Source organism: Littorina saxatilis, linkage group LG15 (assembly GCF_037325665.1).
Source record: "Littorina saxatilis isolate snail1 linkage group LG15, US_GU_Lsax_2.0, whole genome shotgun sequence".
NCBI classification, from domain to species: Eukaryota; Metazoa; Mollusca; class Gastropoda; order Littorinimorpha; family Littorinidae; genus Littorina; species Littorina saxatilis.
Window position 1 is genome coordinate 47,342,184 of NC_090259.1, and position 25,382 is coordinate 47,367,565.

Sequence of the window (25,382 nt, forward strand, 5' to 3'; positions counted from 1 at the left end):
TATTTTTTAATGTCAGCTAGTTCCTTGTTCTTCTTTTTGTAAAATAGACCGTTCCAAGTTTTGAGCATGCACGAAGTGCGTGATCAGTTACTGATTGGTTGTAAATAGTAGTCTCACCCAACCCTGTTTTAGGAATGTTGTTGGTTGGTCAATATGGTGACCTTTTACCTTTAAAATGAACTATTCCATGTTAGGGTTTTGTTTTCTATAAATATTACTGTTTGACTTCCTCTCATCAGTCGGTCTGAGGTTTTTTTTATGGAAGTGTTTGGATTTTCGTTCTGTAACATACCAAGGTTAACAAGTAAACCAATGAAGTGTTTCTTGTGATGTTTTTAACGTCAACGTAACGTTAAGTGTGAATTGTTTTGTGCCCTTCGTTTGAGAGGCTAAACGTTTTTGGTACTCTGGTCAACCCACACCGCGCATAAGGTAATTTTGTTGTTACTTTTTTGTGTTGTATTTTGGTCGCCATTTTGTAATGACTTTGTGAGTTGTTTATGTATAACGTGAGTTGGAAGTCTGACATGTTGTAGTGTTTCTTTATTGTGTGTTCAACTATTCTAGTTTTGTGAAACGTACAGGAATGAGTTGTAGACGCTAGAAAGTTGCTAATGTTTATAATAACTTGTGTTTTCTGTGGGTTCGAACCCACGACCTCCCGATCACGGGGCGGACGCCTTACCACTAGGCCAACCGTGCCAGTATTGAAAAAGCTGTGAATACCCCTGATAACACAGTTCATTGAAAAAGCTGTGAATGCCCCTGCTTTAACTGTTATCGAAAAAGCTGTGAATACCCCTGATATAACTCAGTTAATTGAACAAGCTGTGAATAGCCCTACTTTAACTGTCATAGACAAAGCTACGAATACCCCAGATATTACAGTCAATAGAAAAAGCTTTGTTTACCCCTGCTTTAACTGTCGTAGAAAAACCTTTGAAATATCCCCGATACCACAGTTAACTGAAAAAGCTGTGAATATCCCCGATAACACAGTTTATTGAAAAGCAGTCTGTGCATACCCCTGACATAGCTGTTTTAAGAAAAGCTGGAATTACCTCTGCTATGTTTGTTATAGGAAAGTCTGAATGACCCTGCAACGACTGTTGTAGGAAAGTATATGAATGATCCTGCCACGACTGTTATAGGAAAGTCTGTGAATGACCCTGCAATGATTGTTATAGGAGAAAGCTGTAAATACCAGTGATATTATTGTCATTGGAAAGTCTGTGAATACCCTCGACATCACTGTTACAGGAAAAAATGTAAATAGCCTTGATACGACAGTTACACAAACAGGTACTTACTGCATACATTCGTTTCACACAACGAGTCCTCTTCGCAGTTTCCTTTGTCATCCCCCAAACATGTTTGTCCTGGACTCAGTCCTGTTTCACACACACACACACACACACACACACACACACACACACACACACACACACACACACACACACACACACACACACACACACACACATACACACACACAGTAAAGCTAGATACACACGTCAAAAAATCGGCCATACCAAGAGCTCGCCGACGCTAACAAAGCGTCCCGTCAACATCAAGGTAGTGTCCTTCATTTAAAGCAAAAGAGTCTCTTTGAAAACCGCTTAAATTTATGGTTGTGGGAATGAATAAGGTACATATCTTGTACATGTGTGGTTTTCAACGAAAAATATACACTTTAAAGAACATGTGGACAGATTTGCTGTAGATCTGTCCTCGTCCAAGCATGTTCGCCCACTTTCATCCCATTTAACACGACTTATTCGCCCACTTTCATCCCATTTAACACGACTTATTCGATAAATGGACTTCCAAAATAAGATGCACAGCACAAGAAGTGTAATACAGACGAGTGAAAACTCTCAGCATTTGAGTATCTGGACAACAATGAACAGAAAATATGAAGAGTTGGGAAATTCTTTTAGATTTAAGAGGACAGAGTGGTCGACTTTGAGAGTGGGGGGTAAGGGGGGGGGGGGGTGGGGGAGGGGGTAGGCGTTTAGAAGATACTCCAGGGTGAGCACAAGCACGTACTGATTTGTAACGCTTTGTCTGTCCATAAGGAAAAGGGTTTGAGGATTAGGCATCGTTCAAAATCATTATTCCTTTGGAAAAAACGTTTTGAATCAGAATCCCCAACCACCCCCCCCCCCCACCCCTGTTTAATAATGAAATAGAAGTTGCTACATAACCGTGCATGGGTGACACTGACTGCAACGTTTCACGGTGTCGCTCGCATGTTTGTTTTCGGTACAGATGGTTCCCAAACCGCATTCGGTTCCCCGGTCATCCGTACATGTTGCCCCTTTCAACATCTCTGCAACGTTACATTATAAATAATATAATAAATATTACAATAATAATGATCACAAGAAGAAGAAGAAGAAGGAGAAAAGGAGGAGGAGAAGGAGAAGGAGAAAAGCAGAATAACAAACAAGTCGCGTAAGGCGAAAATACAACATTTAGTCAAGTAGCTGTCGAACTCACAGAATGAAACTGAACGCAATGCAAAGCAGCAAGACCGTATACTCGTAGCATCGTCAGTCCACCGCTCATGGCAAAGGCAGTGAAATTGACAAGAAGAGCGGGGTAGTAGTTGCGCTGAGAAGGATAGCACGCTTTTCTGTAGCTCTCTTCGTTTTAACTTTCTGAGCGTGTTTTCAATCCAAACATATCGTATCTATATGTTTTTGGAATCAGGAACCGACAGGGAATAAGATGAAAGTGTTTTTAAATTGATTTCGAAAATTTAATTTTGATCATAATTTTTATATTTTTAATTTTCAGAGCTTGTTTTTAATCCAAATATAACATATTTATATGTTTTTGGAATCAGAAAATGATGGAGAATAAGATGAACGTAAATTTGGATCGTTTTATAAATTTTTATTTTTTTTTACAATTTTCAGATTTTTAATGACCAAAGTCATTAATTAATTTTTAAGCCACCAAGCTGAAATGCAATACCGAAGTCCGGGCTTTGTCGAAGATTACTTGAACAAAATTTCAACCAATTTGGTTGAAAAATGAGAGCGTGACAGTGCCGCCTCAACTTTCACGAAAAGCCGGTTATGACGTCATCAAAGACATTTATCAAAAAAATGAAAAAAAACCTCTGAGGGTATCATACCCAGAAACTCATGTCAAATTTCATAAAGATCGGTCCAGTAGTTTAGTCTGAATCGCTCTACACACACACAGACAGACACACACACACACACACGCACGCACATACACCACGACCCTCGTCTCGATTCCCCCCTCTATGTTTAATTGTTAAAACATTTAGTCAAAACTTGACTAAATGTAAAAAGTATTTGCTGTTCTAACCTCATAAGACAATGTCCAAGATAACATAGATTTTCTACTAATTGCCCCAAACTTGATCCTAATGCGACCTTGTGTTTCAATCCAAAAATGATCGTATCCCCAAAACGCAGTCTGTAGTGGAATGCATGAATGGAGACTATTATAGTTAGCAACTAAACGTAGTAGTCAGTCGGCTAAGGACCGTTTTGGTTACTTTTTGGCGTCACGTTAGCAAACACTTTTTTCTGATAGATTTTAACACCACAACACTAAATCGAAAGTTTTGGGGCAATATTCCAAACCACCGGTGAGAAAAACGTTGGTTTGTGTTTATGTTTTCCTTCTTTGGCGTTACTATTCTTGTTTTGAGGGTTGGGTTCATAAAACAGACATAAAACTTAAACCGCTTGACAGAAATTATATAACTGTAAATCATTCGAAAGGGAAGGCATTCATGTACACGTTTGTGCCACTTAAAATGACGTCATTATCTGTTTGTTTTTGTGAAATTGACAAGAAGAGCGGGGTAGTAGTTGCGCTGAGAAGGATAGCACGCTTTTCTGTACCTCTCTTCGTTTTAACTTTCTGAGCGTGTTTTTAATCCAAACATATCATATCTATATGTTTTTGGAATCAGGAACCGACAAGGAATAAGATGAAAGTGTTTTTAAATTGATTTCGAAAATTTAAATTTGATAATAATTTTTATTTTTTTAATTTTTAGAGCTTGTTTTTAATCCAAATATAACATATTTATATGTTTTTGGAATCAAAAAATGATGGACAATACGATGAACGTAAATTTGGATCGTTTTATAAAATTTGTTTTTTTTTTTACAATTTTCAGATTTTTAATGACCAAAGTCATCAATTAATTTTAAGCCACCAAACTTAAATGCAATACCGAAGTCTGGGCTTTGTCGAAAATTACTTGACCAAAATTTCAACCAATTTGGTTGAAAAATGAGAGCGTGACAGTGCCGCCTCAACTTTCACGAAAAGCCGGATATGACGTCATCAAATACATTTATCAAAAAACTGAAAAAAACGTCTGGGGATATCATACCCAGGAACTCTCATGTCAAATTTCATAAAGATCGGTCAAGTAGTTTAGTCTAAATCGCTCTACACACACACACACACACACAGACACACACACACACATACACGCCACGACCCTCGTCTCGATTCCCCGCTCTACGTTAATAAAACATTTAGTCAAAACTTGACTAAATGTAAAAAGGAGGAATAATTGCAATCACACACACACACGCACACACACACGCACGCACTCATACACACACACACACACACACACACGCGCGCGCGCGCACGCACGCACGCACCTACGCACACACACACACACACACACACACACACAAAGACATACACAAACATACCGACAAAATGACAGACATACACACAATGAGACAAACCGACACAGAAACACCCACACATGCACGCACGCACTTATGTACGCAAACAAAGACGTAGAGATGCTTATAGAGAAACACTTACGCAACTAAAAAAACACGCACACAAACACACAGACAGACAAACTTCATTCTTGGCAGAGAAATGCATTTCTTTCTGTATTGCTTTCTCTTTAAGTGCACCTACCTCGCAGAGAGAGAGAGAGAGAGAGAGAGAGAGAGAGAGAGAGAGAGAGAGAGAGAGAGAGAGAGAGAGAGAGAGAGAGAGAGAGAGTGAGAGAGACACACAGACAGACAGACAAAGACACAGAGAGAAAGAGATAGACAGACAGAGGGAGAGACAAACAGACGAACACACAGACAGACATAGACAAACACACAAACAAAGACACACAGACAGACTTCACTATTGTATGTGCAAGTAGTTTTGTTAAACCACACGTTACGTTCACCACTGAACGTGAAACCATGTAAAACGTTACTATCTCAGATAACGGCACTGACGCTACCGGAAATAGAATTTATCAGTGAAATTCTACCATCAATTTAGTAATCGATGCGATGTAAATTATCCTAAAACTGTGGTATGATCACGACATCGTTTACATTTAGGATCAAATGGTGCCAATGTGTACACAATGCACTAATCACAGACAACAGTTATACACTTTACGTACATGTAACTCTCCAACTGACATTGTCTGCCACTTGAAACAAATGACTTTCGAAGGAAAATTAACTCCAATATATAAATATTATGTATGATTTTTAATAATTACTTGCACTTTTTGAAAATAAAGCTTTTTCTACGATAAGGTGTTTACCCCCTAAATGTATAAGTCATCCGGTAGAAAAACCGGAAGTATCGTGTACTAAGCATATGTATATGTTTAAAAAGTTAATTGTGTTAATGTAGAACATCTTGCCTATGTATATGTTTAGGTTTTGAATACTTTAGGGGAAAACCATAGCCATTATTCATTCATCTTCAACTAACACCCCTAATCTCAAGGCACATTTTGTTAGTGGGGGTAGGGTTTCAATCAGTCAAAAATCACTTTCATTCAATATTTTCTGCCATTTCAAATACATACACGTAATTGCACAATTTCTTGAATTTTAAGATGCTTTAACTGACTATACCAAGAAAACCTGCACTTTTTGTAGAATTAGTTTTTTGTCCATGATTTATGTTTAAAAATGTCAATTTTTACGACAAAAAATGCTAACGGTTGCCTCACCAGAGGACACGTACCAACGACGTGAATCGTGTCTGCCAATTAAAATGCATATATTTTGAAATAAGGGGAATAATAACATATTTCACTGTAAAGTGTCTCACTCTAATACCTTCTGGGTTCATTGTGTATTTGGTTAAGTAAATTGCAGATAAGTTTTTTTTTTAAATGAGAGCTATACATATATTTTATTAAAACTGAAACTGGTGGAGTGAAAAACAGACCTGTTTTGAAGAAGTCGTACTAAAATCATTTATGGGCTTGAACTTCACAGTTTGCGTGTTATCTTTTAAAGAAAACCCGTTTTCATCACTAACAATGACCTAATTTACACATACATATCGGTCGGTCATAGTCGCGTTTTTGTTAGAGAGGTAGTGTACAAAATGTCGTTTTGTACGTTTAAATTACATGTCCATTATTTTAGTCATATATCAATCAATAAATAAATGCGCATACTTTTATTAAACGTTACTTTCACTTTAAGATCGCTTCTAACATTTAGTATAATTTCTGACAAATGCACGCTATGTAATAAATTGATAATATTATGGACGCCATGTGGTAAAACCGGAAGTTGAATTATTTTGCGATAGCAAAATCCTTTTACAATGATCACTTTCCTTTTATATTAAGCTGATCTTTAACGTTATGGGTAAAAATCTAACAGATTGAACCAAATTATCCTTTTTCAAGCCTGTGTATGTGTAAACTCTTTTTTGCTTCGACCCGGTTCGGTTTTCGGAGTTGATTCAAAATCATCCATTATGTATCTTATGTGACTGTTGTTTTCCTCGGTAAATTAACAATTGTTGATGTAAAATAATTCTAGCTGTGAGAATAAACAATTTTCAAGATGTTTTTGATTGCGGTTTCAACCAGGCGTTCAGTTAGCTATACATATCGATTGAGAAAATGGAATTTCCTGTTTTGTCGTCCGCATGTTATACAGATGTTGTTAAAAATAAAACTGTGTATACGAATTAGGCATTTTACTTGCTGTCTGATGGCAAAAATCTTTAGCTTTCGTTTAAGGTATAATTTGCTTATATCCGTATGCAGTCAAGCGGTACATGACGGTTTTTTGTAACCTACCCCCTGCGTCATGGCTGCATTTTTGCAGAATATGGGTCATGTTACAAAAACGCTTCTCATTCTTAGGTGGTTGGGTTTAGCCATTTGTCGTTTACCGAACTGTGGCTGCAAATAAAACGAACTTTCCAAAAAACATAATATCTAATGTGACCACCAAAAGTAACCTTTCCACTATAGCCAGCCAGGTGAATATAGGTTCGAACTACGCAGTTCGTAACTACAGATTTAGTCAGTCTGCAATGCATGAGAGCGAACTTGGTCGAGACTACTTAGTTACCAGCTAAAAGAGTAGGTCATAACTTTCAGGTGACGTCATAGGGAAATCCCCGTCATTGCGCAGGCGCGGTGAACTCTTCACCTTCGAAAGTGGTAAACAAACCAGCATGGGATTGGGAGCATGGTAACAGTGCGAACTTGAGTGGTTGATCGATGCAATATTATTTTGGCGAGCAAACAAGACAAACATAGGCAGAACGCAAATGTTTCTCTCAGTTCTTCCGCACATTACGAGAGCTAAAACTGCCCGACCGGGGAGATGTACGCAGCATATAGGCTGAGTCAGTGTCGTCGAAGATTTGAGTGATGGCTCAGTCGGTATGTACTGGGAAAAAGTCCGTGTCCCTCATACTGATTGTGCATTTTAAAGCAAAGCTGGAACTTTGTAACAGACAATGATGTATGGATGTATTTAAGTTTGTGTTTCAATTTATGGGAGCGAAACTGACATTTCTGAACTGAAAAAAGTCGTGTTTTGTGGAGTTTAGAGTTGTCAGTAGAGACCGAGTAATCGTTGAAGAGAAATAATTGCATGGTTCACCGATGGAGAGCTAAACGACCATAAAACCGCACCACAGGTATGTCACGAAGCTGTCTAAGTTCTACACTATACAACAAAAGAAAATTGAATGAGGGAATCAAGAAAATAGATCAACTCTCTCTCTCTTTCTTTCTCTCAGTCTCTATCTCTCTCTCTCTCACACACACAGGCATACGCACACACTAACACACACACACACACACACACACACACACACACACACACACACTCACTCCCTCTCTCTCTAAACCGCTAAGAGGGAGGGACAAAGTTGAGAACAAGAGTGCCAGATAAAGGAAGGAATGTAATTTGGAGCGATCATTAAACAAATTAAGAAACAAGCAAGTTAGCAAGCAAATCCTTGAAAATGTGTGATGTCATACAAAAGGAGCCAACAATGTTTTGGCCTGGTGTTCTACTTACAAAATAAACTAGTAAAAGAATTGTGAGATGTCCCGCAGTGGGGCACTGCGGTTATGAAATTAAAGGCCCCTCCTGTTTTTGGAACCGCAGGAGCTTTCTAGTTTGCTGTTAGGTAGATTTTTGGTTCCTCTTTCCTGTCATGCTCTCTTTTTCTTCATGAATTCTTTTCTTTTTTCTGCCTTCTTGCTCATTCACCTGTATTTTTTCCAAAAATCTCTTCTCTTGCCGCTTGTCTCGCGATTCATGTATAGTTTAATCTGTTAGTGTTCTGATGTAAGTCCAGCAGTAGATAGGTTAAGCCTATTTTAACATACTGGAAACTGGTAATCTTCCAGTAGGTATTAATTTAGTTTTACTAAAGCCTGCTGGGACACAAGTAATGGGTTAGTGCATTTGTAAACAGGAATCGCTTGACAAGTGGCCCCCTTCATCCCCCCCTTCCTCGTCCTGATATGGCTCTGCGTAGTCGGCTGGACGTTAAGCAACAAATAAACGAAACGAAAAAATTGTGAGATGTAAAGAGAAAAGATTAACTGGAAACACTACCGAATTACAAGACATCATCAGTGATTTGAATCATGCACTTATGATTTTCTTCCTTTTTTCCAGATCGGGTAGAATACTTTATGTCAGTGACATATTTAAATGATTGCAATTTTGTGCTGGTCTTTAACATGAATAATTAGATACAATGAATACATTATTCAATGAGTAGGAAGTGACAATATTTTAATGTGTTTGATCTTGTTTGATGAATGCCGCAAACTCTGAGAAGTTCTTCTAAGCAAGCAAAGAAACAGAGGTAATGATGTTGGATACTGAGATGACCATATTTTGTAACTTAGACACTCTGTCTATAAGGAAGCTAGCTGTTTCTTGAACATCATTTGAAAATTAATCTGCGCCAGTTTAAATGCATTGCTTCGGTATGGTAGAGCTGATCATCAAAATGCATCTCATGTGTGAAATTTTAGCTTTGATGTTGCACTGACTTCAGAAGACTAACCTGTTTCGTGAGTAAAAACTGCAAACATTTCAAGCTGACAAGAACAGAACGATGTTAAAATATACACTGGGCGAAAAGTGGCGTTTTGTATCTTACAAAACTACTCAAAATCCCAACAAAACTTCAAGTTTCAATGGGTTTATCACATTTTGGTGTTCACGACAACGCCAGATTTTGATTGGATTTTGTTGAAGTTATCGCTGCGAAATTGCCTGGAATTTCAGCGCGTTTTGCGACGGTCAAAACATCATGTTAAACCATGTTACAGCATGTCTGTAACATGCAAAAATGTCAAGTTTTGATGGCATTAAAGCTTTGGTTTAACGCCAAGTAACATCATGTTATCGTAGACTTAACTTGCAAAACTGCTTGTTTTGGTGGTGTTACAGCTTGCTTGTAATGTGATTAACATCATGTTATTGCTGGTTTAACATGCAAAACCCCATGTTATGTTGGTGTTAAAGATTGCTCAAATGCCTATTAACTCCATGTTATGTTGGTGTTAAAGCTTGCTCAAATGCCTATTAACACCATGTTAGTTGGTGTTAGGCTTGATTATTAATGTAAAAAAACACCATGTTATGACGTTCACATAATTGTTTTCACCTGGATGGAATTTTGTGGAAAAGAAAGCATGTTGTTTGGGAATTGTGTGCGGGTTTCATGCTTGGATATTGCACTTTGCTGACTTGTCACAGGTCAATTGACATTTAACAATATTAGTTTTCAAATGCATCATCCTTCACACATTATGTAAACATCTTTAACATTAACACTTTGGTTGTAAAATTATTGCACTTTATTCAAACAGGACAAAAACAAAAATGCTGATTCACAATGTACAATAGCAAAGGACTATTTTGAGTGGAGACAGTGTTCATCCACACTATAATTGGATAAGCTAAAATAAATTATTCAAATCGGTGAAGGCCACATGAAATGAAAACACACCATCAGTAAATTACTTCCCTTGTGATTAAGAGCGTCATACCCATAAAAGCCATGTAAGTTTTAGCCCATGTGAGTGTGTGTTGGGAGGGGGGGGGAGGGGGGGCAGATGCCCTGTGAAAACATTGGCCATAGATATATATGTGAATTACTTCCCTTGGGTATGAACATTTATGAATGATTAAATGGGTGAAAGAAGGCCATACAAAATAAAAATCAGTAAATAACTAAATCACTTCCCTTGTGAGTAAGAACAGTCACACCAATGTTCCAACTTTTTGCTAAAAATTCGCCCACAATGTGACCTTCAAAGTTGAAAAGGGGTAACTGAACTTCATGTTTGGATGTCATGGAGTCCAACATGTCAGTAAATTTTGAAAGCCCTAGATTCATAAACATCTGAAAACTGCTCAACGTCTTTGCATCACGGCACATTAATAAAAGTAAGAGTTAGTAAGACTGGCCTAACTGCTATGGTGAGGCAGTAATCACTCGTTGATGAATTCTTTTCTTTCTTTATTTGTTGTTTAACGTCGTTTTCAACCATTCAAGGTTATATCGCGACGGGAAAAGGGGGAGATGGGATAGGGGAAAGGGGGAAGATGGGATAGTGCCACTTGTCAATTGTTTCTTGTTCACAAAAGCACTAATCAAAAAACTGCTCCAGGGGCTTGCAACGTAGTACAATATATGACCTTACTGGGAGAATGCAAGTTTCCAGTACAAAGGACTTAACATTTCTTACATACTGCTTGACTAAAATCTTTACAAACATTGACTATATTCTATACAAGAAACACTGCTTAATATGTAGGTAAATGCACAACAGGTTGTGAACAGAAAATCCAAAAACGTTAGGTCTTAAAAGCGGGGAAGTTTGAAAAGGGGGGGAGGGGGGGACCTAAAATGTGGCGATCATAACAACCGGCATGGGTGGCCGAGTGGTAACGCACTTGCGCTCGGAATCGAGAGGTTGCGTGTTCGACCCTGGGTCAGGCCGCTATTTTCTCCCCCCTTTCCTAACCTAGGTGGTGGGTTCAAGTGCTAGTCTTTCGGATGAGACGAAAAACTGAGGTCCCTTCGTGTTAAAGATCCCACGATTGACAAAACGGTCTTTCCTGGCAAAATTGTAATCTTTCTTTATTTGGTGTTTAACGTCGTTTTCAACCACGAAGGTTATATCGCGACGGGCAAAATTGTATAGGCATAGCTAAAAATGTCCACCAAATACCCGTGTGACTTGGAATAATAGGCCGTGAAAAGTAGGATATGCGCCGAAATAGCTGCGATCTGCTGGCCGATGTGAATGCGTGATGTATTGTGTAAAAAAATTCCATCTCACACGACATAAATAAATCCCTGCGCCTTGAATATGTGCGCGATATAAATTGCATAAAAAAAAAATCAAAACAAAATCCCTGCGCTTAGAACTGTACCCACGGAATACGCGTGATATAACTATAAGCCTCATATTGATTGATTGATTGATAATTTATCTAACAAAGTTCATTCTGAAATCTTCTTCAGCGTTTGATTATGGAGAGACTAAATCCTCAGTTCAGATGTGGTCTTAACTCCTTGTCTCCCAGGTACGGATATATATCCGTACCCACTCATATGGCTCTATCTGACCAGGTATGGATATATATCCGTACACACAGTCACTATGTACATTGCATCTGTTCTCATTCGGCACATATCCGCATCCTGCTTAGACGGTTAGCTTCAGTCGCTTCCTGTAACGTTGATCTAACGCCAGCATTCTAGCCTGTTGATACACAGTTTCTACAATTCAGAGTGACCTGCTGCAGCACAGCTGGTCTCGGCTTAAAAAATCTTGGTCAACATAGATGGGGTACAAAGTGTTATAAAATAAAGCGTCCTTCCAAAGTCGATGACAGGTCCCCAGAGTATTCACAAAATTATATGGTACTGGAAGCCTTGCATGGCGACGAAAAAGATGTCCACGCCTACATGAAGAAGTATCCTTCACGGCTTCAGCGGAAACAGTCGGCTGGGGATGAGGACTGATGGTGAACCTATGTAAAAAATATAGACAAGAACAAAAATATGTCAATGGGAAAACAAAGAAAGAAGTAGAGAAGGACCTCCCCACCTTAACACAGTGAAAATGAAAAACACATGTGAATGTACTTATGTTTTAAACCCCCCCCCCCTCCAATTAAGACCAATTATCCAAGATATTTTTCAGTCCTCAAAGGAGAATTTCACTGTTCTCACGGAACCCTCAAGAAAACTGAGCTGTGCTAATATATTATATAACTGCAAACATCCCTCAAATTCAATATTGCAAGCCCCTATACATTCCTCATATTAAAGGCACATCCCTTCATGCTCACGTGTGAAAACTAACATAAGTTCGTGTATCTATTTATAATAATAATAATAATAATAATAATAATAATAATAATAACGGGCATTTATAAAGCGCCTTATCAGAAGTTCAAAGCGCGTGACAACAATACATGTATAAAAAAATTCATACAATCACTGTCAGATTCAAACAACACATCATGCACATCTCACATCCCCAGACTCTATGCTAAGGCCAACAAAACAAAATAGTCTGTTTACGGTATCCCAACCGACCCCACCTGTATCTGTTCCTTGCTGTTCTCCAAGAGACACCATGGTGCAGCAAGCTGAAGGGTGTCCTGTCGTATTTCCTCGGAAGTTGTAGTAGGCAACCAGGAGCAGGAGGTGGGGGACGACTGACCTGCAGCAGAATTCAAATCAATTAGTCAAGTCACTATGACATATCTTTATTGTTATCGCCACACCAACCCTAAATTTTTCCTTCCATACTGTACAGGGTCCCCACTGGTTTTTAGAAACAAAATTCCATGACTTTTCCATGACTTTCCATGAGCCTCAATAACATTTTCCATGACTAGATCCACAGGTCGCCATTTCCGAACACGCAAACTTTTTACGTCTTGTCACTGCCAGTTTTGACACTGGCTTGCTTTGCACTGAATTTGAGTCAGTTTCTACGCAGTGTCTCTTCGACAAGCAAGTCAAGCATTTGCTACGCAGTCAGATTATCGGTAATGTTTGCTGGTCTTGTCATTTCACTAAACTGGACCAGCCACTGTTTGTATCCATCTGCACTTTCGTAAATTCTGTTTCGTAACCGTCACTGTGACTTGACGAACTGTCATTTTTTTCACCGCGATACACAGTTCATTGCGAAGATCTTCCTCGGTAATTCGTTCCAATTCCGCATACTTTTTGTTGTCAAGAAACAACTCGAAAGAAAGTTTCAAACTCATCATCCTCCATCTTGCTTGTCGAAGCGCTAAAGTACTTTATCGATGCAAAAACAAAAAACTTTGACGAAACCGACTCAAATGCAGCGCAGACGACACGACGAGATAACGGAAGGAAGTGAGCCTCGCTTTGGCTCAAGTGCCGTTAAAAATACCGTTATTCTCGTATGCAAATACGAACGAGAAGTTGGTCATACGAACAAGCCTTGTGCTGGAGACGCAAATCGCAGGGGGGGGGGGGGGGGGGGGGGGGGAATGGCTGGGCAACGAAAATCGCCGCTGGCGTGCTAAAGGTTAATTTTTCTTTCTTTCTTATTTTTTTTAAATTCCATGACTTTCCATGACTTGAATTGAAATTCCATGACTTTCCAGGCCTGGAAAATTAAAAATCAAATTCCATGACTTTCCAGGTTTTCCATGACCTGTACGAACCCTGCTGTATTTGTTATCCTGAGAGAGAAAAATCCATGTTGCAGACTCAACTGGAAAAATTCCCTTCTCCATCATCTAGTGGACAGAGCTCACATGATTTCAAACAAATCTTTTTTTAAAGTCACATACTTTGTGCGACAGTGTTAGTTTACTGCAACTGTAATTTATAAATAGCAAATTAATAAATATCACTTATCACTATCAGATAATCAGCTAAATGCCTGGCAGATGACCCTCATTCAAAGTGAGTCGTGGCTAAACCATGAAACTAGAAAAACAGGTTATACAGTGGAACACCCCTTTTAAGACCTCCAATAATCTGAGAAAATTCAGTCTTAAAAAGGAGGGAGTCTTAAAAGGGGGGTAATTTTACAGAGGTTATGAACAGAAAGTCTGAGAAAACAAGGTCTTTAAAAGGAGGGAGTCTTAAATTGGGGGGTCTTAACAGGGGGGTTCCACTGTACCACAATATAAATCTCACACTGACAGCGGACAAAAACTGAGAAAACACCCAGTATACATCGGTACTCACAAAAGAGTTACAAGTAGCATCTCCAGGAGCCGAAATCCCAAGCCCTTGATATCTGCACGTTTAGCATCTTGTACCTGGAATAGTATGAAGATAACATGTCATTGTCACCGTCAGTAAATCACTATATCAAAATTATCAATATCATATGATTACTTACTAAAATAACTTTATGAAGTGATCTAGCACTGTCAATGGCAATAGTATCATGACAGTTTGACAGTGAGATTACGATTAATCATCCTCATTTACAAATTACATAGATCAGTTCTAATGTAGTGTACCTGTTTGTAGTGAACTCACCAGCAGGAGTATTGCATGTATTAATTGCGCATTACTGAATCCATGCACCCACATAGTCTCTTACTAATTTGCAAAACCATAATGACTTCAAACCTCTGATGAATTACATAACTCATTTATGAAGAGTAGTTAATACAAACCCAAGTTTGTGTGCGTGTTTGTATGTGTGGGTGGGGGTGTCGAGGGGGGTGGGTGGGACGGTTACCGATGGTTCACCCACAAAAATGTACACTTACTAAGTAACACTTAAAGTAACTATTTTCAAAGCTTCTTGCTTACCTTGGAATAGTGTCAAGCAGCTTATGTTGTGTCTAGATCAGCCATCAGATCTTCACACTCAGCGGGGTCAGCCTGCACATGCTGCAAACTGGACATGCCTGCAATTCTTGAGTAACCAATCTGTTGTTGCGGAGACAACGGAACCATGCTCAAGTCAGGTCCAACTGAAATAAAAGCATATTGTTAGCTGATAAATGATTTGGTCAAGCAAAACCATGCGGTATTTTTTAAATAAAATATTTAAATTTAGGCAAGCGATTCACAGAGCGCAGCGCGCTATGCAGCGCGGCAATTCACAGAGCGCGGCACGTTGTGCAGCGCAGCGATTCCCAGAGCGCGGCTATTGCTCTCACCAGCGCAGATTGTTGATGCGCTTTATTTTTGTACATGTATGCATGATTATCAGCAACATTTTACACTCTTTCTTTGGACATGCAAAAGCAACTTCAGGGCTGCAAGACTACAAAATTGCACTTTATGCAGACTGAATATATATACGCGTTCAAATCAACTGGAAAAAAAACCCACGCTGAAAAAATGATCTGCGCATGCGCGAATTCCAAAATGGCTGCTGAAGTGTTAACTGGTGTGACACCGATTAACAGTTCCGCGGCACTGTACTCGGATAATTGTTTAAAAACGTCATCCCAGTTTAAAAACTCAGCTCCTTTCCATATATAGTAGAAGCCATTGCAATGACATGTAGTGATATGAGTATTAGTATGACTGCCAAGTATTCAAGGCCGGTGTCACAAACTGAAAACTCTGCCTGAACAATCCTTCTCATTGCGGTCAATGCGCATGCGCTAACATGGGGAGATTAATCAGGTCGTGAACAACCTAACCCTTAGCCTTAGCCTTACCCTAACCCATGGTTCGATCGGTCAAAGGGTCGCATTTTTGTAAGTCCAAGATTGGCGCATGCGCATTGACCGCAATGAGAAGGATTGTTCAGCAGAGGTAGGCACGTTTTTACATCGACGCGGCGATATACTGGTGAATTCAGTTGAAAGAGTGAGAGAGAGAGAATGGCTCAGCTCTGTTTTTCGTTTTATTGACAGTTTTATTTCTCAAATAGATCAGATAGATGTAGCTGTTGTAAACTTTGCGATTGTGAAGGAAATGTATCGGCAGAATACATCGCGCGTCGTGAATCGCAGCGTTCCTCGTAGCGCAGCGCGTTGTAAATCGCAACGCTGCACAACGCGACGCGCGCTGTGAATCCACTTCGTTAAATTTATGTATACCTCGCTGATGCAAAAATAATGTACTTATTAACTATTAGCATTTAGCTGGTCATTCAAACCATAGCTTGTTTAAAGCTAGTAGTAGCAGTAGTATTTAGTACTAGTAGTAATGATTTAGGCCAAAAAAAAAATAGGTGTGGTTACGGTAACATAGCCACACAAAAAAATAGGGTAGGTAGGTAGGCAATCACTTTTTTTTTGTTTTGACTTTTTTTTCTAATGTGTACAAATTAAACCTACTTGACAGGGAAATAAGTGTGCGACACGGGCGCTTTCGCTTTCTTTGCGTTTTTTGCACTCGTTTTTTTTTTTTTTTTTTTTAATTTCTTTTGACAAATGTAATAAAAAGTTATAGGATCGGCCCCTAAAAATAGGGTAGGTCGGGTTACCGTAACCACACCTATTTTTTTTTTAGGCCTTAGTAAAATACTACTATAGTAGAACTCGAACTCCTATTGCTAGTAAATTACTAATTAGTGCACACAAGAACAACCATGGCAGTTGGCAATGGCACTGGCAGAATACGATCAAATATCATTATTAGTCTCACCATGGGTTGACGTCCCATCAAAATGAATCACTGAATGAATTAGGGACTGAATCAAACTTCAGAGACATCATTACAATTTTTCACAAAGACTGATTTTCAGCAAACAGCCATGTTTACCTGTACAAATGTATCAGTGCTATCACTATGACTATGAGTATGACAGTGTGGTAACTGGTAAGCTTAGTATTTGGTTCGAGCACAGGCGAAAGGTATCGTCCACTGGACCACCAGACTACTTTCATACTCAATACTCATAGAAAGTTGTGGTCCAGTGAAGGATACCTTCCGCCTGTGGTTCGAGACAGAGACAAAGTTGAAACTTAATTCGAGAAGCCAAACGGCTGACGAATACTTACGTATTTTGAGCAAAACCCACACACGTCGACCACAAGTTGATGTCTGCTGGAGTACGTAGTCATAAAAACGTCCATAAAGCTTGGTTTTGAAACGTTTCTTAGCACGAGTTAGATTTATCCGCCATTTTTGATAACATTTTAATGCACATGGCGCATGCGCGGTCTGCGCGACTTTACCAAACTATCGCCGGCACAGGCCACTGGCACTGATCTAAAAAGAGAGACTGACAAGTACAGGCACCTTATGGTGACTGATAACCCGACAGGCACAACCATGCTGTTGTTGTACGTTGTTGTGTTTTGTAGTTGTTATATTTAGTCAAGTTTTGACTAAATATTTTAACATCGAGGGGGAATCGAAACGAGGGTCGTGGTGTATGTGCGTGTGTGCGTGTGTGTGTCTCTGTGTGTGTGTAGAGCGATTCAGACTAAACTACTGGACCGATCTTTATGAAATTTGACATGAGAGTTCCTGGGTATGAAATCCCCGAACGTTTTTTTCATTTTTTTGATAAATGTCTTTGATGACGTCATATCCGGCTTTTCGTGAAAGTTGAGGCGGCACTGTCACGCCCTCATTTTTCAACCAAATTGGTTGAAATTTTGGTCAAGTAATCTTCGACGAAGCCCGGACTTCGGTAATGCATTTCAGCTTGGTGGCTTAAAAATTAATTAATGACTTTGGTCATTAAAAATCTGAAAATTTAAAAAAAAAATAAAAATTTATAAAACGATCCCAATTTACGTTTATCTTATTTTCCATCATTTGCTGATTCCAAAAACATATAAATATGTTATATTCGGATTAAAAACAAGCTCTGAAAATTAAATATATAAAAATTATTATCAAAATTAAATTGTCGAAATCAATTTAAAAACACTTTCATCTTATTCCTTGTCGGTTCCTGATTCCAAAAACATATAGATATGATATGTGTGGATTAAAAACACGCTCAGAAAGTTAAAACAAAGAGAGGTACAGAAAAGCGTGCTATCCTTCTTAGCGCAACTGCTACCCCGCTCTTCTTGTCAATTTCACTGCCTTTGCCATGAGCGGTGGACTGACGATGCTACGAGTATACGGTCTTGCTGAAAAATGGCATTGCGTTCAGTTTCATTCTGTGAGTTCGACAGCTACTTGACTAAATATTGTATTTTCGCCGTACGCGACTTGTTTCAAGTTCAGATGATGAGGCCGTGTGCCAAAAGCAACTAATTAAAAGTGTGTGTGTGTGTGTGTGTAAAGCCGAGCGGTGGTAGCTTCACGTAGCTCCTAATATGGACCGGCTCCTAATATGGACCACCTCCTGTTCTGAAAAACTAACGGCGCTTGAGCGCTCAAAAAAGTTTTGTTCGCTGTATTGCAGAAACACAAATCTCAAAACCGTTAGGCTTTTTCTCTTTTTTTCACTCAGTTTGGCAGCGTTCACTCTAAACGGCTTTGCCGCCGAAAACGGACTCGTTTCTGTCAAAGCTTTTATCACACAAAAATTGCTATATATGACAGCTAAGACCGCATTTGTTACATTTTAGCAGCCTGGGTTGACCCCGAGTTTTTACCGTGCAAACAAAAAATATTAGCAAGATCTCAAAGTATGTGCGAGTCCCCTAATATGGACCACCTTCAACAAATCGAGAAAAAAAAAGCTAAAACAGGGGTGTGCAAATCCACTAACCCGTGACCCGGGGGGAGTTAAAAATTGGCCGGGTTAGCTGAGGTCTTTGAGTAGCATTCCCGTGGGTTAGCTAAACATTTCACAAACAAAACTCAAGATAGAGCTTCAAATGCCAACTCCTTACTAAAATGAATGGCCAAAATACATTTCCCCTTGTTTTTCATAATGAAAACAAAGCCCAAACCGAAGCCCAAGCCCAAACCGAAGCCCAAACAGTAAGTATACTGTTTCTAAGGCGCTTTTTCTGAAGTATTGATCGTGTTCGAAAATGTCGTCTGCTTCAACGATGTGAGTTACATCCCTTAGTTTAGTTTTACATTTTGACCAATGAGAAAGCGCTCCCTAATTTGTTTCGGGCCACTGAAAAACAACCATGGCGTTGTTTAGTTCGGACAGACTGGTCTTCGGCAGATGCTACCTTTCATTGACTTATAATCCAATGTTTCTGTGTGTGAAACTTCAAAGACAAAATAAGGAAAGTTGGAGTGGGTTACCTATTTTTTTTCCCGGGTGAGCTGCAAATGAGATTCTACTAACCCGTGGGTGAGTTGTTTATTTTTAAATTTGCACACCCCTGTAAAAGCTATTTTCAATAATTCATTAAGAAGCTTGCTGGAAATAACCTATAACTAGTCCTCGAGATTTAAAAAAAAAAAGTCTTCTTTTCGTGGAAGTTGATAATTTCACTTATTTTCACTCTGTTTTTGATAAGCTTCTTTAGTTTCCTGGTGTGCTTCAAATAATGCTCTCATCAACCCGAAACAGATCAATCTAAAGCATATTTGAATTAGACTGACTTGTACACTAAGTTGTATCATGTTATTTTGAAGTATAGGGGGCTTTTTACAGTGATTTGTGAAGGCCGCTTCACTGATCCATATTAGGCGCCCAGGCTCCTATTATGGACCATTTGTGATTTTGTCTGTATTTAATTTTTGTGGAATGTTTATCAAAGCTATTTCACTCTAATTAGGCCTAACGGTTAACCTAAGAGAAAAGGACTACCAAACACAAAATAAAACTTCTTCGCAAGAAAACAAGCAAGTTATCAGCATGAAACAAAAAGTGGTCCATATTAGGAGCCCTTCCTAACTGTCTGTGTCTGCGTCGAAGATGTTACCGTGAATGCGTTTTTAAAAGACATTTGACAGGACGGCATTCAAACCACACGCACCAGACACGAACCGACGAACAAAATACTTCTGACAACAAAATGTAAAATCAATTAACAAGAGTGTAGTAAGATTCCAAATTGTATTCAGACCAAAACAACAATCATAAAAATATACATGGGTTCTTTCATATGTGTGTGTGTGTGTGTGTGTTGATGATGATAACTAGTTTTAACGTCCTCTTAGAACTGCAACTTGCTTTAGGACAGGTAGAGTTAATATGCTTTATGTGGGGACAAGACACTGAACAAACATGCAACCAGAGAACACATATATGATCGTGTTATAATTATATCTGGAAGTCTGTTGCGATATTTCAAAATGGGGATGGAAGTGAAGATTGTGTACGCGGAATATGGTTGGACTGGAGCGGTTTTGTAGGCTTATTTTTTTAATTTTTGTTATGTGGGATATTGTTATATTTTTGGCGGAATAGGTAAGTAAATAGATAACTGGAAAAATAATACAATAAAGAAGAAAAAGCTCGGTGTGAGGAACGGAGATCAGGGTTTTTTAAAACAGATATCCTATTTCAGCCTTCTACTATTGAGAGACACAGGGTGTATGCCAGCTTCCATTGAAGCGTGCAATGTTTATCTAAAAAAAAACTCATGGGGTTTCAGGTTATGTTCGTTGACAAGGGTGTGTAGGTTGCAGAAATCTTGCTGGAGTGATTGGCAGCGGTCAAAGAGGTGTAACAAAGATATAAACTGTCCACATTCACAGAGACGGGGAAAGCATGTGAGCGCATCCATGGCCATCCGTGCGAATTCTGAGAAGTATTTTAAGGAGGGAGGTGGGGAGTGTAGGCCTGTTTTGTTTTGTTTGTCGGGGCAGAATAAGCCAACCATGGGCATTGCCTTCTATTTTCAATTCTGTTTCCCAGTCCCAGTGACGCCAGGCAACTTTGGCCATTTTGTGTTTTGCTCCCGTCTTTGTTAATTTTATGTCATGAAATGCTGCTTGATCTGTAACAGCCTCTTTTGCTTCTCTGTCAGCCATATCCTTGCCTCTGATCCATGTGTGTGAGGGGAAGTACGTAGCCTAAGGGTCAGTTCTGTTCAAGAGGCAATGATCTGGTGACAGAGGAACAATATTTCCGTCTGAAGCTCTTCCCGGTTTCTGGAACCATTTTGAAGAGCAGTTATGCTGGTTTTGAGTCGGAGAGAATCACGACTCTTGTTGGAGGTCGAGGGGGGTCATTGATATAGTGGCATGCTCTTAAGATAACGTAGCCAGTATTTCTGCAGTGAAAATGGACACATCCTTGTTGAGTTTAATTTTTTAAACTTATTTTGAGGTCAGGAATGACAAAAGCACAGTCAGCTTGGTCATCATTTTTTTTGGAGCCGTCAGTAAATATTTGTAGGTGATCTTTGTTATTGTTTGAGATTATTTCTTTTACTATTGATGAGACAAGTACATGGTTATCTTTTTTTTGTTACACCCAGATCATGATCAGGGATGATAATGGGGGATTCCATGAACCAAAAGGGGAAGGGGTGAATGGGAATGTGGGCCATCCTACCTGGGTTTACCCCCACTTTCTTGAAATATCGGTTGAACATATAGTCTGCTAGTGGGATCGTTGCTTCGTGTATTTTGGGTGTTTTTCTTTTTAGGTTTTGGTAAGAGGCCGAGGTTATTGTGTCGAACTCAGCAGTGAGCTCTTCGTTCACAGCATTGTCAAAAGTACTTGCTCTTGATACGTACTGGGCCGACTTTAGTCTTCTTTCTTCATCGAGGGGCAGCCAGCCAGCCTCTTGATACACTAGTTTGTTTATGGAGTCTTTTGGGAGATCAAAGATGAGTTAGAGTGCAGCCATTTCGGCTCTTAGGCACAATAATAGCAAACTAAAGAAGGGGAAGGGAAACGAAAGGGAGGGTAAAAACCACGCACTTCTTTACTCAAACTTCATAAAACCGACTGTAAAACTAACACCGGCTATTCTCCTTTCTCAATCATTATCAAAATCGATCCTAAAACAAAAGAAGTCGCGTAAGGCGAAAATACAACATTTAGTCAAGCTGTCGAACTCACAGAATGAAACTGAACGCAATGCACTGTTTTTCATCAGTCCACCGCTCGTGGCAAAGGCAGTGGAATTGACAAGAAGAGCGGGGTAGTAGTTGCGCTGAGAAGGATGGCACGCTTTTCTGTACCTCTCTTCGTTTTAACTTTCTGAGCGTGTTTTTAATCCAAACATATCATATCTATATTTTTTTGGAATCAGGAACCGACAAGGAATAAGATGAAAGTGTTTTTAAATTGATTTCGAAAATTTAATTTTGATAAAAAAAATTATATTTTTATTTATATGTTTTTGGAATCAGAAAATGATGTCAGATGAAGAATAAGATGAACGTACATTTGGATCGTTTTATACATTTTTTTTCTACAATTTTTAGATTTTTAATGACCAAAGTCATTAATTAATTTTTAAGCCACCAAGCTGAAATGCAATACCGAGGTCCGGCCTTTGTCGAAGATTGCTTGACTAAAATTTCAATTAATTTGATTGAAAAATGAGGGTGTGACAGTGCCGCCTCAACTTTTACAAAAAGCCGGATATGACGTCATCAAAGGTATTTATCGAAAAAAATAAAAAATATGTCCGGGGATATCATACCCAGGAACTCTCATGTAAAATTTCATAAAGATCGGTTCAGTAGTTTGGTCTGAATCGCTCTACACACACACACATGCACCACGACACTCGTCTCGATTCCCCCTCTATGTTAAAACATTTAGTCAAAATTTGACTAAATGTAAAGAGACAGTATGTATTGCATCTAAACACGAGCTAAGTAAAACATTATCAGAAAAGGTAGAGCAAGAGAAATCCCAAAACTCAAATTCGAGTCACTGCAGTTCGTACTGTACAAGTTGAGAAAGTTGCAAGTCCAGTCAGTAGCCACCATCTCGGACGGATGTTTCGGGGAGGGGGGGGGGGGGGGGGGAGTAGAACAAATGCCTATCTGTGGTCCTTCGCCGCTTCGAATTCCTTACAGGTCCCACACACATGGGAAAACGATTAACTCGGCCAGTACCCCAGCAAAAGTGCAAAGGAATATAGAAGAAAACTAAAATCTGACCGCGCTAAATAGTCAGGTTAGAATGACCTACTTTCTCTGCTCAACGCACGGGCAATGCAGTCTCTCCTGTACACTGTACTGTGACAAGGCTCATAATTATAGAGAAAATAAGAGATACCCCCAAAAATGTTTGTGCACTGCACTTTTTTTCACATTTATAAACTGATGATCAGTGTGTGTATGTGTGTGTTCAGTTGTGTGTGCGTGTGTGTGTGTCAGTTCAAGGGGTGTGTGTGTGTGTCACTGTGTGCCCGTGTGTGTGTGTGTGACGGTCAGTCAGTGTGTGCCCGTGTGTGTGTGTGTGTGTGTGTGTGACGGTCAGTCAGTGTCAGCCACAGTGTGTGTGTGTGTGTGTGTGTGTGTGTGTGCATGTGTGTGTGCCGTGTGCAGTGACAGTGTGAATGTGTGTGACGGTGTGTGTGTGTGTATGATGTATGTGCAGTGTGTGTATGTGTGTGTGTGTGTGTGTGTGTGTGTGTGACCGTGCTGAGAGAGAAACTAGAGAGAGAGAGAGGGAGCCGATAATCGTCTGATTCTGCAGGTTCGGCACCAGGCTGATGAAAACGCAGAATAATCCATCAAAACAACACTCTAACATCAAGTTTTAGAAACCAGAAAAACTTATCGAAACTCCATAGGTTTCGTGGTGTTTTGCGCACTGCTGAAACGCGTTTAACACGACGTGAATCGCCGTGCGTTAATGTAGCGAAAACGTCCAAAACGCAGACACCCAAACTCGATGTTTTACTGTGTTTTGCAACCCGCTAAAATCTCAGGGATTTTATTGCGTTACGGCAGTTTTTCTAACTTGATGTGAATCGCACAGGTATAATGCCACAAAATTCAGTTGATTAACTTCATGTTTCATGTTATATGCCACGTTATAGTGCCAAAACGTGACTTTTCGCCCAGTGATAAGATATGATAAGGGAAATGTGAAGGCTAAATTAAATAAAGAATGAAATTGTAACCCACTCTGTCCAAGTGGCGCGTTTTGCTGCATTGATCATCTTTTATTCTTTCATGTGTTCTTTTGAGTTTCCGACAACATTTGTTGTGTCATTGTGTATGAACGTTTTAATTTAAATGATGATAAACAATGATTGCATATTTTGTGTAAACGATTTCGCTCAACGTCTCAGATGTGGCATGCAGGCTTCACGTGGAATAAAACCATCCCTCCACTTTAACATATACCAGCTGTCAAAAACACGTGTGTTTACTTTGAAGTGTTGGAATGTTTGATCAATTAATTTGTTTAACTTCTACTGGCATCAATCCGCAAAATGTATTCATTCAAACATTCCAACTTTGCACATGACCCAGTCAGAATGTAAATGTTTGGTATGTATCAAAGTGTATAGATGGCCTAACCTCATGTAAGAGCCCATGCAGATATAAAATAGTAAGCCAAACTTGGCGTTTGCAAGAAGAACGGTGCCTTGAAACTGACAGCAGCAAGCCAACAATTTAATTATCCACAATCACAGTGTCACTCAGCTTTTCACCCCATCCAAACCACCAGCCATCCTCTCACTAAAAACCAAAACAAACTCCCCAAAACACACACACACACACACACACACACACACACACACACACACACACACACACACACACACACACACACACACACACACACACATTAAAGCACAGAGAATCATGAGATTTGTTTGTTTGTTTATTCATCCTGTAGAATGTTTCTTTAGCCACTGAGCCAACTATAATACTCGTCATAAAAAGTAGGCAGATCCGTTTGAGGGCAAATCTTTATGATGAGGCCGTTTATTAAAAAAACCAAATACAGGTTGACCCAAAAACAATGCAACCCACAACAAGTTAATAGCCTACATTTGTGGACATAAACTTCAGCCTATGCATGACCCTTCTACAAAGTGACAATTTTGAAGATCAAATAGGCTGACTTTTGTGCAATTTTAAATTAAGTTCCCAATTTTGGGGATCGACTCAACGGTACGGGTTTTAAAATTGAGCGGTAGCCAAACTTGCCCGATCTAAGCGCTCAAGATTGTAACATTCGGGGCAATTCAAATCACAAAAGTATACCTTAATCAACATTCAGATCTGGGAATCCCTGTTTTGGACTTGGAGTATTCTCAAACAAACTTGGTGTATTTTTTTTTAAATGAGCGTACTCCACATTTAAA

The 25,382-nt window shown here is 39.3% G+C and overlaps 2 protein-coding genes and 1 long non-coding RNA gene across 4 annotated transcripts in view; all 3 read right to left on the reverse strand.

Annotated features, from left to right (window-relative positions):
• The window catches only part of LOC138949527 (DNA (cytosine-5)-methyltransferase 1-like), a 350,084-nt gene that overhangs the window by 94,852 nt on the left and 229,850 nt on the right, over positions 1 to 25,382 (reverse strand). The window lies entirely within an intron of this gene.
• Positions 1 to 25,382, reverse strand: part of LOC138948347 (multiple epidermal growth factor-like domains protein 10) — a gene marked incomplete at its 5' end in the record, with an annotated part of 269,682 nt that overhangs the window by 56,839 nt on the left and 187,461 nt on the right. Inside the window, 2 exon segments of the mRNA XM_070319878.1 lie at positions 1,311 to 1,391; positions 2,228 to 2,332. Coding sequence (XP_070175979.1) covers positions 1,311 to 1,391; positions 2,228 to 2,332 — 186 coding nt within the window.
• LOC138949493 (uncharacterized) lies at positions 10,113 to 17,554 on the reverse strand. Of its 2 annotated transcripts, XR_011450299.1 has the most exons (4): positions 17,271 to 17,554; positions 15,118 to 15,281; positions 14,539 to 14,612; positions 10,113 to 13,021 (listed from the first exon to the last, which is right to left on the reverse strand). It is a non-coding gene; the product is annotated as an uncharacterized lncRNA (long non-coding RNA). The 2 variants fall into 2 exon arrangements; XR_011450298.1 differs by lacking the exon at positions 17,271 to 17,554 and having other exon boundaries at positions 15,118 to 15,356.